The sequence below is a fragment of the Pleurodeles waltl genome, chromosome 4_2, assembly GCF_031143425.1.
Source record: "Pleurodeles waltl isolate 20211129_DDA chromosome 4_2, aPleWal1.hap1.20221129, whole genome shotgun sequence".
NCBI lineage: Eukaryota > Metazoa > Chordata > Amphibia > Caudata > Salamandridae > Pleurodeles > Pleurodeles waltl.
Genome location: NC_090443.1, coordinates 695255939 through 695273849, shown reverse-complemented (window position 1 = coordinate 695273849; position 17911 = coordinate 695255939). Strand labels below are relative to the sequence as shown.

Sequence of the window (17911 nt, the reverse complement as noted above, 5' to 3'; positions counted from 1 at the left end):
GAGGCCAGTAGCCACACCGTCACTTATTTTGAGGGACTGAGATTATCTCAGTCCCTTCTGTAGGCAGGCCCCCACAGGCCCATTGAAACATTTCTTAGGTCAGTTGCCTGTCCGTCAAAGCCCACGGCCAGCCTAAGCCCAGGCATGAAAGACATGCTCTTTTGTTTGCCAGGTCTGCCAAGTGTTACAATTTGCAAGTCGCAATAAAGGCATTAAGGAAGGTTTTATGTGACAAGAAAATGAACTCAGCTGGTAAGCGTGTTCTGGACAAAGAAAAAGCCAGTTCCAGCAGAGGTTGCAGACTGCCTTGCACCCTTTGCCCGGATGATCGGTGCCGGTCTACGCTCACATGCATGCACATGGTCTTCTGGTAGGACACGCTGAAGCTGTTTTGCAAAAACAAAAGAGCAAACATGCCAGCTCTCCCCCTTGGATTCCCTAAGTATCTGCACACATATGCATATTGTGGTTCAGATCTCCTCTACTACCTGATTAGCAGCACACTGAGTTCACATCTGTAGATACTTTTGTAAGGGTCTCCTTCTAGTCAGACGTAAACACAAGGGGCGTATCTTCAGGGAAGGGGGTTGTATGGGGCGGGACAGGGACATTCTCCAAAACTACATTTCAGTTGGCTAATGGTCAGTGAGGGCTTACACCATTTCATTATACCTCCTTCGAGCCAGATATGGGCCTGGGACATGCCAGACAACATCCTGAAAAGCAAAGTGAGGAAAGCAGATCTTTCTGAAGTTATGTGCCAGAGTGCCCTCAGATAAGCTTGTGGTCACCCAAAAGGCTCAGCAGCAACCTCACACGTTGCTTTCATTCCGACTCCGAGTTGTCATTTATCCTTACAATCATATCAGGGCTTGGGACAGCCCCAGAACTGGCAAAGGGCCGCCCCGCAGGTGGTATTAGGGTCCGGCGCATTAACCACCGCCGGGGACCCGGAAATCATGATTTCAAGCCGCCTCAGCGGCAAACCAGCAAAGGACAGCATCCGGCATCCCCCTCAAGGGAGAGGGAAGAGCCCCAAGGTCATCGGGCCAATGGGGGCGCAACAAGGAAAAACCTACAAACCCTCCAATGGGAGGACACTGCCCCGCCCTCAGCTTCGAGGGCGGAATAAAACAATTCTGCTGCCCAGGCAGAAATCTCTTTGTGGGCCACGAGGGACAGCGCGAAGGAACGTGAAAAGGAGCGAGGATAAAGGATGGAAGTGACGAGGAGAACCAGCGGCGCAGCAAGAAGCAGATAATAGTGAAGAAGTAAGCACCCAGACTGTGCTACAAGCAAGCAAACACACCCGCAGAGACGAATCAGGTCCGAAGCAGGGTCGGTCTTGGCTCTTGGATGAAGTGCCCGGGGCTAGCATTGAAAGTGTTTTTCGTGCAATCGCACGGTGGCAATGAAATGAGCAGACAGTGTTTTTGGGTCAGGCCGACTCCGGATGGGCAATTCCAGTGCAGCGGGGCTCACATTGGGTCGAGCTTAAGCGGTCTGTGTGGTGGCCTCCTGGCCTGCCCCTTTTTTTTTTTTTTTCTGCCACACATTTAAGAAGGGACAACAACAACAACAACAAAAACAAAAAAAAAAAAAAGGGGGTTTTGGAATGCACAGCGCGATCATGCCGCAGAAGTAATTGGCAGTTATGGTGGCCCATGGACCGAGCCCAGGGCTTCGAACTCCATATGTTCTGGGTGATTGCCGGTATTGCCTAGGCAGGCAGGGCACCAAAGGGGGCATGGCGCGCACGTGCTTTTCAAGGAGGGAAGCAGGCGGTTTTTGGGGACAAAGGCCTGAAACCAATGAGGGACCCCGGTGTGGCCCGGGTGCAGCGTAAAGCGCAAAGAGAGATTGGCATGCAGCTGCCGCAATTGAAAGGGCTAACACAGAGTACTGAGGTAGTGTAATCCTGGAACTTTCTCAGGCCCTTGATACCCATTTCAAACCACCCCATGTACCCTCAGCTTACAACAGGATCAAGTTAGGCACTGGATGGCAAGGGCTGGGCCCCTTTAGCAGGACTGGCCAAGGAAATCACTTCGAGATAAAAAAAAATAATTAAAAAAAAAAAATATATATATATATAGACATCAGATTGAGGATTCCCAGCAAGCCAGAGGCAGAAGGGAAGTTTTGCACACAAAAAAAAAAAAAAGGCTTGGTTCTTGCTACGGAGTCCCTGGCTGCGTATTGTTCAAGGGACAGCCCCTCAACCGGTGAGTCGAGGGTCAATAGGTAAAACCCAAAGCTTCTGGAACATCACTCAAGGACGAGGATTATTCAAGGGTTACAATGACATACAGAGGGAATAACGAAATTAGGGGTAACTTTACGGGTCACAAAAGGCAGATAAAACTCACGCAACACAACTAAAACATGTAGCATCCATGAGGCGTAACAGCTGGCACACACCCCGCTAACTGGCAGATCAATTTGGAATGTAATAAGGGTCCTCCAACACCCCCAGGTCGCGTTTGCACCATTTGTGAAGTTGCAAGAAGTAAAGGAAGAATTGAAGCAGCAACCTTATCAAGCCAAGGGGAAGTCAACACATGCTTGTTATTGGGCAGAGAAACCCAGGGGGGGAAGAATATGTTTACTGGCCTATGATAACATTGTTATTTATAACATGGCAATACGGCACCCCCCCATGTTACAGGATTTCGTTTTATGATGGGGTTACACTATAAAAGGGCGAATAATTGCCACTGCTACTAAACAGTCACAAAAAAAAAAAGGCGCGTAACAGACTTCGCTAGTAAGGAGTGTCGCTGCATGGCAGATGCAGGTTATCCATTAAATGGTGGCAGTAGTGCAAATTGAAAACAAACGCGCCGGAGCCCATTGCCCATGGGTATCAGGTAAGGTGCAAACAGAGAATACTGAGGCAGCTTAATCCTGAAACCTATTTAGGTCCCTTGCTATTCATTTAAAACTACCCCCTGCACCTACAGCTGACCACTACAGCTTTCTCCTACTGGAACAAAAGGCACAAGCTAGGCACTAGTTGCCAGGGGATGCACCCTTAGCAGGACGGGCAAGTTAAATCGCACCTCTGGGCATGCCCGAGGAAGAATGGTGAAGGTTGCCTGACACTGCAGCGAATTCGGTTTGGCAACAGGAGGGCTAATTCACACGTAAATAATAAATGTCTGTGTCCCCCGCCCTCCTTGTTTCTTTTCATGTACTGTATCATTGAGGCGAGATGACACACGGATCGGTCGAAGAAGAGCCGGTCGGGCCCGCACAGATCCACGTAGATGCAACAGGGTGCAGTGGATGCAATGGGGGAGAGCCCAAAGGAAGCACTCCAACTCCCAAAGGGCTGGGAGGTATACGTTAATCGAAGCCGAAAACAATAAATTCAGATTGCGTCAGTGAAGAATACAAATGACAGGCAGGTTGTCACAAGGACGGTGCAGCAAAATCGGTGCTCCTTGGGAGGCCTGACGGCAGGGACACTGAGGTGCACTCGTGACGATCCAAAAGATAAAACCCAAAGAAGGAAAGGGGGGATCCGCCTGGTGACGTAAGCCCCTCAGGCGGCGTGGCGGTAAAAGGGGCACGTTGGTTGGTAAAGGAGGCACACCGGGGGCGGTGTGCCAGAAAAAGGCTACTTACCTTGGGATGCATTACGGCAGGGTAAGGAGGCCGATGGGGGAGTAAGCGGAGCACGGCACTCGCGGCCCAGACCTGCCGGTTGGCAGGGCACAAAATGGACAGACAAGGTAGCGAGTTGAGCCTAACAGCACTAAGAGGCTACCCCCCTCACAATCAGAGTAAAGAACCAACAAAAATGGATGACCCCAAAAAGCGGCATGGAGGATGGCCTCAACTACAATAGGTGTCAGAATTATGACAAGCAAATGACAAGGACTTGATTGATTTATATCAGAGGTGATGTCATGCAGCAGAGTTATGATCCTGGAGAAATGAATTATGTATGACCTATCAACTGTGATTTATAACCTGTCTCCAAATTACGTTTTGCAATCATAACAAAAGCAATGTGTGGCACTCAAAATTATTTATGACATGTAGTAATTTATGGCACTGGCAATTGTGATTTATGACTGAACAAAGGGAGTGGTGAGGTCAAAGGTTGTGTCGCAAGAATCTATGCATGTAATAAAACTGCGGCCCAGTATTCCCAATAGAATGCAAACATACTTGGCTATTGTGAACTTATTCATAAATGTATTGGGTAATAACAGTAATTGGAGTGGGACAAGTGCGGGGGTTATGGCAAAGGGCCGCCCCCGCAGGGGGCATTAGGGTCCGGCGCATTAACCACCGCCGGGGACCCGGAAATCATGATTTCAAGCCCCCTCAGCGGCAAACCAGCAAAGGACAGCATCCGGCATCCCCCTCAAGGGAGAGGGAAGAGCCCCAAGGTCATCGGGCCAATGGGGGCGCAACAAGGAAAAACCTACAAACCCTCCAATGGGAGGACACTGCCTCGCCCTCAGCTTCGAGGGCGGAATAAAACAATTCTGCTGCCCAGGCAGAAATCTCTTTGTGGGCCATGAGGGACAGCGCGAAGGAACGTGAAAACCCACCCACCCACACCGAAACAGCAGCATTGTCGCAGGGCTGAGAGGGCAAGCGGATGGCGGTAAAAGGGGCACGTTGGTTAGTAAAGGAGGCACACCGGGGGGCGGTGTGCCAGAAAAAGGCTACTTACCTTGGGATGCCTTACGGCAGGGTAAGGAGGCCGATGGGGGAGTAAGCGGAGCACGGCACTCGCGGCCCAGACCTGCCGGTTGGCAGGGCACAAAATGGACAGACAAGGTAGCGAGTTGAGCCTAACAGCACTAAGAGGCTACCCCCCTCACGATCAGAGTAAAGAACCAACAAAAAGGGATGACCCCAAAAAGCGGCATGGAGGATGGCCTCAACTACAATAGGTGTCAGAATTATGACAAGCAAATGACAAGGACTTGATTGATTTATATCAGAGGTGATGTCATGCAGCAGAGTTATGATCCTGGAGAAATGATTTATGTATGACCTATCAACTGTGATTTATAACCTGTCTCCAAATTACGTTTTGCAATCATAACAAAAGCAATGTGTGGCACTCAAAATGATTTATGACATGTAGTAATTTATGGCACTGGCAATTGTGATTTATGACTGAACAAAGGGAGTGGTGAGGTCAAAGGTTGTGTCGCAAGAATCTATGCATGTAATAAAACTGCGGCCCAGTATTCCCAATAGAATGCAAACATACTTGGCTATTGTGAACTTATTCATAAATGTATTGGGTAATAACAGTAATTGGAGTGGGACAAGTGCGGGGGTTAATGCAGAAGAGAATTTAACATTCTACCATGGTCAATTCATCATTTAATTCTTGTAGGCTGATTAAACGAGGACCGTGAAGTTGGTTACTTAGACAAGAGCCCATGCAGTTTGTCTTGTGCGCTGTATGAATAGTTATACATAGTTACCAGTCATGCCATTATCTTTCCACAGACTATTTACAGTCCCTAGAAAAATCAAAAACTGCACAATCAAGCACTGTTTTGTTAAACTCTTCTTTCTCTATGTGTCCATTCTTTTTTATTGTCTTCGTTCCCTTATTCCTCATAAATGTCCTTCTTCCTCTTTTCTCAACCCCACTCTCTTCTGTTCCCTCGGATTGCTCTTTCCTATTATGATCATACTTTCTCTTTGTGCCCATTCCCTACCTCCCTCTTTCTCTTTCTTATAAGCCCTTTGATCTTTCTCTTCCTCATGCTCTTTCCTTTTCTCTCTTTATTCTTCTATTTTTCTTCCAATGCTCATTCTTTCACCTCTCTGCTTCTCTTCCATTAACACATTTTCCTTCGCTTAACTTTTCTCTTAGTAGCTCCTTTATTGCCCTCAACTCTTTTTCTCTCTTTTCACAGCTTTTAGTCATAACTTTTGTGTCATTCTCCTTGTTTTTCTTTTCTCTTTCCTCCTTCCTTTCTCGATTTTGCTCGTTCACCTATTCCTCTTTTTATTTTCTTCCCGACTTCCTTCTTCCTTTCCTCCTTTTTTTCTAGATTCCCATTCCTATCTCCTTTTGTCCCTTTTACAGCTTCTTGTGTTGTACCCAATCGATGCAGGGTGTGCATGTCTGGGTCCTTAGAAAGGAATAGGTCTCGTAATGCAAGTATATATATTGTCTGTCTGTGTGTACGTTTAGAATATTTGTATGTTAGGAATATGTCTGTTTTTGTGTGTCTTTAGTGTGTGCCTATTCATGAACAGATCTCTGACCACGTATGTTACAAATGTGTGTTTGTTTGGAAGATGTGCCTTGCTGTGAGTCTTAGAAATGTAGGTCTCACCCTGTGTGCCTGGGTTGTGTCTTTAACGGATGAGCATCTGGATATGTTTTTTAGTTAATGTGTGTCCAGTTACATGTGTGTATGTGAGTTTGTGTTAGGAATGTGTGCCTGGTGGTGCATGTTAAGAATACAGGTGTGATCGTGACCGTGTTAGGAACAAGTGTCTGGATATGTGTGTAGAGTTGTGGGAGGTGGCACAGGAAGTAAGGAGAGAGGGATCTAGATCCAAACAGGTGAAGAGGTGAGTTCACATAAGTGCGAAGGTAATCAGTACGTAAATATGAGAGAAGGATCAGTGTTAACAGGGCAAAGAAGGCGTTATCCACACAAACGAAAGGGTACCAGTTTCATATAGGAAATTGGGGACTACCTGTACGCAGGTGAGATAGGTAGGTGCATGTAAACAAATAAGGTGCGCATGGTGGGTGGCGGTAGGCGCAAACAGCCACAGAGAGATTAATGCTTACAGCTAAGCAGAGCTTACATCTACACACTTAAGAATTGTGAAAGGCTTACTTATTAAGGGAGATTAGGTGTACAGAGGTGAAAGGGAACCTGGACCACACAGATGAGAGTGGGATAGGTGCACACAAAACAGATGGAGCTGTGTGGAAGGAGCTAGATGACTCAAATTTGTCCAATTTAGGTTTGAGTGGATGGGTGGCTGGGTGCCAAACAGTGACAGAGGTTAGGTTCACACAGGTGAGAGTGAACAAGCTACACAGGTAACAAGTAGGAGCATATAGGTGAGGGAAATCTATGTTCACATTGGTGGGTGGTATCAGGTGATATGAATAGTTGTACACATTTGTACATAGTTAATACATTTGTACATAGTTGTACACAGTTAATAGGGACAAGACATACACAAATGTAAGTGCACACAGGTGAGATTTGTCAAGGTGCACACGGGCGAGAGAATGACCTATCAGTCACTTAAAATGGGGCCTGTACATGTACAGAAATGAGAAGTTGCTTTGTGAACGTGGGTAGCAGCAGGTTAGATGCACATAAGCGAGGGGCATCTGGGTACACACATGTGACAGAACGTTCAGTGTGCACATAGTTCACACAAGCGAGATGCGGCTAAGTGCACACCAACTGAAAATGAACCATCAGAATTCAGTATGTGGCATGTGTTATGTACATGGCTAGCATAATTAGTGTACAGCGTCAAACAAAGGTTCAGGAACGCTGGAACCACACCGAAGCTATACCATATTTTTTTACGATAGTCAAATAAAATAAATGTATTTAAAATGAATCTAAATGCAACGTATTTACTGAGTTAGTGATTAGTATGAAAATCTTGCACAGATCAAGACCTCCTGTAGCTATGATGGGTATTCCCGGTGTATACAAAACAAAGCAGTATTAATTATTAACATTCAGAGGCTAAATATACGCCACACAAATCAATTAACAAACTGTACTTGCTCCTCCCAGAATAAGTACCTAGGTTTCCTGTGCACACAGGTAGTGATGACAGAAGAAAGGGAATGAATTTAAAATTTGCGTGCGAGATGAGTATATGAATATTTTGGTGGGTCATTTTTACCTGGGTCCTGGGTCTGTGGAGTTTGTGAGCTGAGTGGCTATGAAGAGGCAATCACACGCACGTGTTCCATCCAGTGCCAACTTCCGTTTAATGATGAGGCTGTTCTGAGTCGTCATTTAGCCTGGGGTATGCCTGGATATATAATTCATTTGTCTTGGCTTGTGAGCATTGTCTGTGGCTTTGAGGTTGTATTCCGGCATTTAAAGCTATGTTTATTAATATGATGACTGAAGCTGACCTGTGATGTATTTTCCTCTTGAACATGATGACTGTGCTCCAATCTTTTTTGTGTCTTTTTATGGTCGCGCCACTGGCATATCATGACCGCAACCTATTCAGTATATCGATGATAACTAAAGTGCATTTTGGATCATTTACTATCATTCTTTGATTATCAATTATTGTGCGTTTTTCAAACGTCAGTGATAAACTTTTTTTGCAACACCAACAGGTTCAAAGATCACATGACGTCTTATTTTAATACTTTTAGGTTCAAGGGTTATATATGGTTACTTTCTGCGATGTCTGTGGGAGGGTCAATGCACATGTCATAGTACTTCCACTAACCCAAGCAATTTGGTTAATCGACGTCCGTGACTTCAAATCATTTTCGTAACAGAAAGCGGTTCAGAGCCAGCACTATACATTTTACAAAATAGCTTGTCGTTTTAGAGCTATCACAATAGATCATGGCAATTAGGCCCTCCACCATAAGTGGATGCTATTCTCATTAAAAGGTTCTCAGTTGGGAGTGACCCAATTACATAACTATCTAAAACAAAATTCATCCACTCTTTAGTTCTGGAGTCTGTCTTAACAAGAAACCTTGCTTCTGATTTAAAACGATTCACGGATAATGATGGGTTTTACATGTAAATCCTAAAGCGACCGGTAGGACACAAATCCTATTATTAGTTTAAGGTTGGAAGCAGCAGTAATAATTTGTTAATTACGAAATCATATATACTTTGGGATTCTTTTTGTCTTATTTGTCCATTAGAATTACACACTCATATTGATAGTTTTACCCTATTCAGTGAGACAAAGGTCCCTTAAGAAACTGCATCAACAAGACCACAATTAACAAGACACTTGGATTTCTGTCACCAATGTTGACCTTATTGTTAGGTCTCACGTACAAATAACTTCAGCAGTTTGCTGTTGAGGAGCTTTTGTCTCTAATGTGTTAATAAAATATGTAGATATAGTAGTATTTGGGTCAGCCCCTTTTGCCTATTTGATGTTATTATTGTCTAACCCATTTCTCCAGCTCTTTTCCCATTTGTTGGCATTCCTTCCAGTTCTTTGTTAGTCCCACCTTTGAAGCGTGTTTTACCATGTTCAGTTGGATGACTTGAGTTCCTCCACTGCTTACGTTCATGCGTGTATTTTTTTAGCTCAATGGGAGTGCATGTGTTTTCTTCCTCTCTCTACTCTCCCTCCGCTTTATTACTTACTCCTTCATAAGCACCCACTCCACAATCTCCATATTTTCTCCCACTCACAAACTGCAACTGCCTTTGTAACTATGTTGGCCCAGTCGGGCTGCAACTGACATGGTGACTGTGTCGACTCAAAAAACTGCTGTGGCAACTATTTCAGCCCTAAAGGAGCTTCAGAAACAGTGATGACTGGATCTGCCCAGGCGGGATTGCAACTGCCAAAGTAACGGTGTCAGCCCAATCTCGGTGACAACAACTCTCCTTATTGTTTTGGGCCAAATGGTGCTGCAGCTGCTGTGGTGACTACATCAGCCTAGTTATAGATGCAACTGCTATGGTGACTGCATCTGCCCCAACATGGCCTTTACAAGTGCCATAATGTCTATGTCAGACCAGTTGGGCCTCTACCTGTGCCAGCGCCAGTGGATTAGCCATGTTGGGGTTGCCTTCATCTCCTTGGCCAACAGCCACACACAGAAATGCAGGCCACACTAGGCCTCCTGATGAGTTCCTAAGATGGCCTTCAACAGTCACAGGCCTCTGTCTGATAGAGGAAGACAAATCTACATAGGAAGAGTACAAAACACTCGGAGACTAACTCATTTCCCAACACACTACCAGTGGTAAGAACACTAGAAATACACGAACTGATCACACATATGACACGTGGGGTACCGAAAACTGTGTCTGATCCAAGCTTCTTTCATAATTGTTGGGGGGGGGGGCAATCATACTAGAGGCCACATCAGTGGGATTAGCACGAGGCAAATCAGACGGTGTAGTGCAAAAAGAGAGAATTCTAACCAGAATTTATTTCCTATTTACTGGATTAAATTGTGTAGTAGTGTTACCCAAACAGTGGGTCACAAACCGATTTTAGGTGGGTTGCAAAATTCAAAGCAATAAATAGTGATCCCTTTAAATTCTCTATTTATCTTGCCACTTTTGCTGTGCTTCAAAGACAGAGGTAAAATCCTAGGCTATGTCTTCTAGCAAATTATGTTTTTTTAATGTGGGGATTGTTTTTTTTAAAACTTCTCTCACTTTGCATTTAGAGAAAGAAAAGTAAAGTGAATTATTTGATCATCTTGCTGGGGCAAAGATGTGTGAAAGGAAAGGCTGTAAAATGTCAGTTTTTGTAACACAACAACAAAATGTAAATACCGTAAATGAACTGTACACATTCATCAGTTAGGAAAGCAAAAATGAAACACATTTTTTTGTAATTCTGCAGTGTGAGGCAAACAAAGATTTGAATAGGATCAAAACAAAGTAAGACACTTTACTTGGGGGTGCACAAATAATAAACATTGACTGAAACCTGATTTGTGTGCAGTATAATTTTATCCATAAAACTGTATGCTTGTGCAAATTTGGTGGCCATTTCAATGGTAAATGTGCAGTACATGGCAATGTGGGATGAAGCTTTATTTACATTAAGATGTTGCCGGAGTCATGGCTATTAAAGCTAGGTGTGCTGTGATGGTTTGTCTTTCTAAAAATGGGGTTGTGGTTCTAAAAATTTGGGAACCATTGGAATAGTGTTGAGTACTGCTGTGAGATAAAATAAATACTTAATTTTTTTAAAGACAAACACTGGGCTGACAGGGGTGTACTTGGTCACGTTTGCAGAGCCATAGTAGGATGGATTCCCTGAACACTAGTGGTAGATGACCTCAACCCAGTGCTTAATTTGTGCTTGTTGTTTCCGGTCCTGAGCACTGGCACTTATTTTTGCGGGCCGGGGCTTATTCTTCTGTCTCAAGCATTCGCTGCGAGCTCTTGTAGCAAAAGACACATATGGGAAAGACGGAGGAAGAGAAAAGTGAAAAAAAGTCACAAAGTTAGAAAGCAGAAAGTTGCAGAAGTGAGCTGGAGGGGCAGGGTGTGTCAGTATATAGCTGAAAGAGGACCGAGGTGTCTTCAGGGTTACTCTGCCTCGGTATTCCGTGTTCGCACATTTAATTGCAGCAACCGCGTGTTTCAGAGGAGAGCTTTGAGCACCAGCACCTTTTTATTTACAAATTAAGCACTGCCTCAACCACAATGGTTTGGGGGTCCAGTAGCCAGTCCGCCCTGTGGATCTACAAACAGGGTCTGACAGTTGTGAATTTTCTTTTGCTCATGCATCAGTAAAAAGCATTGGCAAAGCCAAAAGGCTTGCTTGATTAGCTTTGTGAATGCTTGTATTTCTTGTCTGAGCCAATCTGCCAAAACTGAGAAAAAGATAAAGTCAAGTTCCTAAAGGCGTTAATATATTGTAATGCTTAGTAGTCAGCAAGATTGGTATAAGAGAATATTGAATAAGCTTTAATATTAAATTTCATTAATTGGTTGCTCCTCTGCAAGAGCATGGCAGGCTACAACTTTTTTCGCTGTAGTATAATATTTTTCTTAATTATTTTAATTGTGTATCAAGCTGCACAGCTGCTGGTGACCAGATAAGGGCCATCAGGCAGGGCCAGACCTCCCAGAAATATGGACCTACAGAAGCAGACACACCTAAAGGTAAATGTATGGATTTTTAAATTGGTTGCAGTCAGGGCTTGGCTTCCTCTTCCTACCAGAATACAAAGGAAAATTAAAATTAACCCGTAATAAAGCGAAACATTGTGTGAAAAAAGCAATTTCCATGAGAATGTGAAATACTGGTGTTAAGCAGAAATCTACAATTATGATCTGTTTCTGCATTAACTCACTGTCTTCATTTTGCATCTTACCATATTCCACATATCCTGGTACATATAAAGCAGGGCTTCTGTGCACTCTACGTCCAAGCCTGGTGATCTTATCCTTCCCCCGTACACTCACTTTTAGGCTGTATCTTCCATTTCCTTTGATAGCTGTAAAATATCTTGAATAGATCCCATCATTCTTTGCAATATCAGCACCTACGAGGAAAAATAACACATCTAGTAAATCCCTTATATAATTTCATGAGTTATCGTTATTAAATACACAAATTACATGCTTATAGGAATCCTAACCATAGTCTGATAATTATTATTTTTGATTCTTTTAGATGGTTGATTAAAACATATTTCTTGTCCAGATCATGCAGATTTTAGGGTGTGCAATCTGCTTAATCAAAGAACATTTCACAGTGGCATACACACCAATCTGTCATGAAGTTTTGATTGTCTTTGTTTTTTTTTCTGTATAAATGATCTTGTGGAAGTATACTAAATGACCTGCGATTTCATTACAGTTACTTAAGCAATCTTTCGAGTGAGGAATGCTGAGTTTCATTTCCTGGTGCACTTTGTCTTCTAAGAGATAGACACTAACAGACACCACCTTGAGAGCTAATGCAAAGTGAATGAACTCTGGATGGCTAAAACCAATGCTGAATATAGACACACACGTGGATAAAGCTGACTTTATTTTATTAATAGCAACGATAAATGTAACTAAAACGATATTTTCCCTCAGATTGCTCTAATTACTTAATGACGTATGTGCTCCCTCTAAATCAAACATATATATATATATATATATATATATATATATATATATATATATATATATATATGAAACTATGAAGAGAGCTGTCTTGTTCACTGCTAGCAGAGATTCTACTCTAATAACCATATTTCAATAAACAAATTCAATGTTGGATTTTCTAACCTAAATGAGACTCATCGTGCCATTACCTCCCTGAACACAAAAAGCTGCCTCCCTTAGAAAAGTGTAATTCCTAAATGGGTAAACATTTAAATCCTTACTTACAGAAGGTAGTCACGTGCTGTGAAAATACCAAAGCAACGTCTACCCAATTGTTCAAGAAACATGGCTCTAAACTTCACTTTTTGAAACCAAATACCCACTGGATAATCTGGAGGAATCCCCACATAGTAAAACACACATCTTCGGCTACCCCGGTTGTGGAACAGAACTTAGGGCTAGATGTAGCAAAGGGTTTTTCCCATTCTGTGTCAATGGGAAAATGTGTTCGTACATATGGCCCTTAATGCTCTATCTTGAAACACATTGAAATATTTGGAATTGTCTCAAACACGTCGCCAAATCTCACACTGACCCTGGAGATGCAGGGTTGTCATCAAATCTCATCTATACCTTGGTTGACCCAAAAACCTCTGGCTGTGTACTTGCTTCTGCAATGGATGTTAGCGGAACCTGAAATCGGTATTATATGATTATGCGCCCGTCTAAAGATTATTTTTTTAACACTTAAGGGTGTTGCATCATTGACAGTTATTATACTCTCCCATTAAGGACTTGAATTTTGCTTCAGATTTCCCCACATCTGCATCCCACATTGAGACCTCCAACGTACTATATCGTGATGGGTTTAACCAATGATTGTTGTTGGTAAACTGAACCAGCTGAATTTCAGCGGCACATGCAAAGCACGAGAATGCTTCTGGATTGAGCTCCAAAGAGGGAGGGTCCCACTGCTATGTCAGGAAATACTCGTGTCAAGACTAGAATAGACTAAATTAAGGGGTTTGGGGCCCTAGACAATACAAAAGCGAGCAGGGAAGTTCCGAGTGTCCTAAACAGTGACCTCCTAAAACAAAATGTGTCACACAATAATCCTCCAAAATTGAAATGCATAGCCATTCTTTACACTGAAGGTCTCAGAAAGAACAAAAAGCCAAATTCTAGTCAAGCACTTAACTTGTCTTCCATGTCTAAATCAGTCTATTTGTAAATGATTTCTGCTGGACACATCCTTACATGTGCTACGTGTGTAGGACGATGCAAAAGAAATCTAATTACATTTCTTGCTTCTGGCAGTTTAAAATGCTGTATCACCAGGAAGGAGTGTAAAAATCAGAGATACAGTGAGAAGTGATGGTTACACAGGGAACCTATGAAGTCCTCAGGCACCGTACAATGTATCCTACCTATTTATGTTAGTGGGATTACTCAACTTCAATTTTTACGCTATAAATGATATTCCAAGTATCATCGAAATAAAGACCTTTTTACAATGTGGCACAATCTACTCTTATCATGACCACTCCACGAGAAAGCAATTTTACACTAATGATGTTCTTAACATCTATTAGATATGTTCCTCCAGGTAGTGGCACAGATCAAACACATGAAACCGTGTTACAATACTATCTACAAAGGGGGCATTTATCCAAACAGCACACACGCGTCCTGTGTAAATTGTATGCTGCAGTTACATTTGACACAAGCAACATAGAACCATGTCCTGTCTGGGGTATTTGACTCAAACCTCTCTATGCCCACAGGTTCCCTTATGTGTAGTTTGGATGGATGGAGGAGAGTTTTATTCTTCTAAAGTTCATAAGTCACATTGTACATAAAAAGGGTTGTGATGACTTAACAATGACATTATGAATGTTCACCTAATAAGATGGAGACCGGGAACTGGTGTGCTAAAGGATGTCATTTTCCACGAGTATCTGGGATCCAATCTTAGACAACAAGAAATCAAAATTGTATTTAGATCTGCACGTTTCAATTGCATAGTCACCTGCACCGTTGTCCAGAAGATCCAGGGTCTCTGTGTTCCCACCCTGTGGGTCAATAGTAGCAGTGACGTTTGCCCCAAGAACTGGTAGAAACCCTTGGCTGACTTCTGCGTACACGACCATTGGATTGGGATACGTATTTTCGCCTTTATTCATGTGAGCCTTTACCGTCACCGGGGGAATGTTGTTGTTGGCGGCCCGAGAGGTCACGGTCATACCTACAACCTGAGCAGCAGCGTTCTGTGTGTTGCAGAGACTGTACATCCAGTTTCCAGCCTGCAAAGGAAAAGATGTGCTTTATCGAACCTGAATTTTGACTTCTAATGTTAATGTGTGGCTGATTAAAAGAACTCCTGTTTTGACTGTGGATAATGATCTCAGACTCCGAACAGAGGTAATAAAAGACATTCAAGAATATAACCAGGCCAAAGAAGAAGAAACAAATGCCATTAGGAAATTACAGAACTACTGTTATTGGACGGAGCAGCACGTGAGAACACATGGAGGAATCACAAGTGAAAAGTCCTGGAGCCCTCCTGTGCTTATACATTATGGGACTGGGGCCATAGCTAGTGCTGACTTGTTGCATGGTCAATAATGCTATGTCAGCACACGCTTTGGGGTGTGAGAGTGTGACAGGCGATCTGATTCATGAAAACACAGTCACTAATCAATGCCATTCGACGACTGTGTTACCTCCTCCAGAACTGCTCATTTCAAGCTCTAGCAATCAGCAGAAGAAACATTATTGACAGGAGAAAGAAGTTTTAATGAACAGAGAGAGTACTGGGGTAATCAGATTGAAGTCCAAGAAATTTTATTGAACTCAGTGGTTTCAGATGTTATACATTATCTTTGTTGAAAATGGTCCCCATCTAGTGTGATTTATAGTTCCACAGCCAATACTACTTTAATATTTTTAATGTAATCAATATAAACAATTGGAAATATTCTGATATAATTACATGAACATTCCTCTGAGAAAATCGGTTAATATAACTTTAAAACTGTATTTTTTGGATGTCCTGTTACTCCATTTCTTATCACGTCTCTCAGCACTTTTTCATCATAGAGGCCACTGGGAACAATATAATAGCTAACTAGAATATTGGTTTAATACAAGGTGGGGTTGGAAGACAGATTACATTGCCAACTCCCTACTAGATCTGGGCCCAGCAAGCACCATTTTAGTACATATATACATAAATTATGAACTTTTCTGGCATTGCCTGGATACATTTCAGTTCATTTCAATAACTTTTTGTAGTGTGTAGAAATTCCAGTTTTCGTTGTTGAATACCTCATAACAAGTATAATCAATTTTATCCTCCTAACCAAGGTGCCGAATCATGATTAAAACTGCCCTTTCTCCAAAAAGTAAAGAATATATTTGGAATATAAAAAAAAGTACCACACTCTACCTTGACACAGCAGAAGCAAAGTCTTGAAATCCACCTAAAAAAGACTGAACTTGCTTTGGAGGAGACTAAGATAGATTTCGAAATCTTCTGCAGCAGGCACACAACCTTCTAGCTTACAAGGTCCAAGATGTCTCAAGCAGTTCGGCCTGGTATCCACCAGATACTCAACAAACAGCAACTGCAAAGCATGCACCACTATCAAAATAATCTTGCCAAAGTCATAGTAGAAAAACACATGGCTTGGTTCTAGGAGTACAGGGTTGCAGGCACTGGAGGGCTCACATTTATTTTCTACTTCTTTCTCTTTCCCTGCACAACCAGCAGTAAATAGGGTTTAACACTATAATGTCGGTGTTGGTCAATGGGTGCAAAATGCAGCTTCACTACCTCTTTCATTTTGGAGATTTCATGCTGACCCCGGAGTGTAATCTCTGCACCCGGAGTGTACTCTCCACACCCAGAATGGAATTCCGCCCAAGTGCAGAGGTAAAGATGCTACTCGTAACTTACCTTTGTGAATACTGAAAAGTCATAAACTTAGACTTTTGGTCTAAACTTAGACCAAAAGTCTATATTTACCTTTGTGAATCAGGTCCATTGTGTAAAGCATTTATGCAACACACAAACAGTAATAAAGTGAAAACACAAGACAAGAAAAATCTGAAACCACTTTAGAAAAATAGAGTGCACTTTAATAAATAAAATTACACCAAAACAAATAAAATCTAATACATCCAATCAGTGGAACCAGATATGACAAATTTTAAAGTTTTAGGTAAAAATAGTGACAACAGCGGATGTGCAGCATCTGTGCGATGGTGAGGGAGGCAGAGAGGAAGTCTTTGGATGGTTGGTGGAAGTTCAGACGGTGGTTCATGTATGCTGGTCCTTGGTCGTGGAGGACCTTGTAGACATGTTTCAGTAACTTGAATTGGCATCTTTTATGGACGGGGAGCCAGTGTAGGTTCCTAAGTTGTAGAGTGATGTAGGTCTATTTGGGCAGGGTGAGTATGAGTTTGGCCGCTGAGTTCTGTATCGTCTGGAGTCTTCTCATGAGTTCAGTGGTAGTTCTTGCATAAAGTGCTTTGCCATAGCCCTTCCAGCTGGCGATTAGGGCTACAATGACAGTTTTTCTCATGCCGATGGGGAGCTATTTGAAGATTCTTCAGAGCATGTGAAGAGCGTGGACACAGGTGGAGAAGACTGCGTGGGTCTGTCATTTCATGATATGTTTGCTGTCCAGGATGATGCTGAGGTTGCAGGTGTGGTCTGTTGGCGTGGGAGTGGGTCCGAGTTCAGCGGGCCACCAGGTGTCATTCCAGGAGGAGGTGTCATTACTGAAGATCAGCACAAAGTGCAACTTGTGGCTTTCTGGTCATACCAGACAGGAGGAAACCAACAAGTTCAGGCTGAATATGCTGTAGCGAGGGTCAGATACAGGGACAAGGTTAGTCCCATTGAAGAGTTATCTTTTTGAGTCTGGCACAAAAAGATCAATTTGCATAGGAGGGGGCTGCAAAGAGAAGGCTTTAGGTGAGATGAGGAGATTGGGCATAGTGGGCAGTCATTGCAGTGCTGAAAAGAGCCGGTTGTCACTAGAGCTTCGTGTTGACAGTCGCTGGGGTTGATGTTGCTGTAACGCAAAGTGCAGGTCTCACGTTGACGGTTACCACCACCACTGTTGACACAA

The 17911-nt window shown here is 43.0% G+C and overlaps 1 protein-coding gene across 1 annotated transcript in view; it reads right to left on the bottom strand.

Moving 5' to 3' along the window:
• The window catches only part of LOC138293210 (calcium-activated chloride channel regulator 1-like), a 261870-nt gene that overhangs the window by 53817 nt on the left and 190142 nt on the right, over positions 1-17911 (bottom strand). The window contains exons 11-12 of the mRNA XM_069232298.1: positions 14803-15076; positions 12050-12220 (exon numbers count right to left, since the gene is read on the bottom strand). Of these exons, the coding sequence (XP_069088399.1) occupies positions 12050-12220; positions 14803-15076 (445 nt within the window). The remainder of the gene's footprint in view (positions 1-12049; positions 12221-14802; positions 15077-17911) is intronic.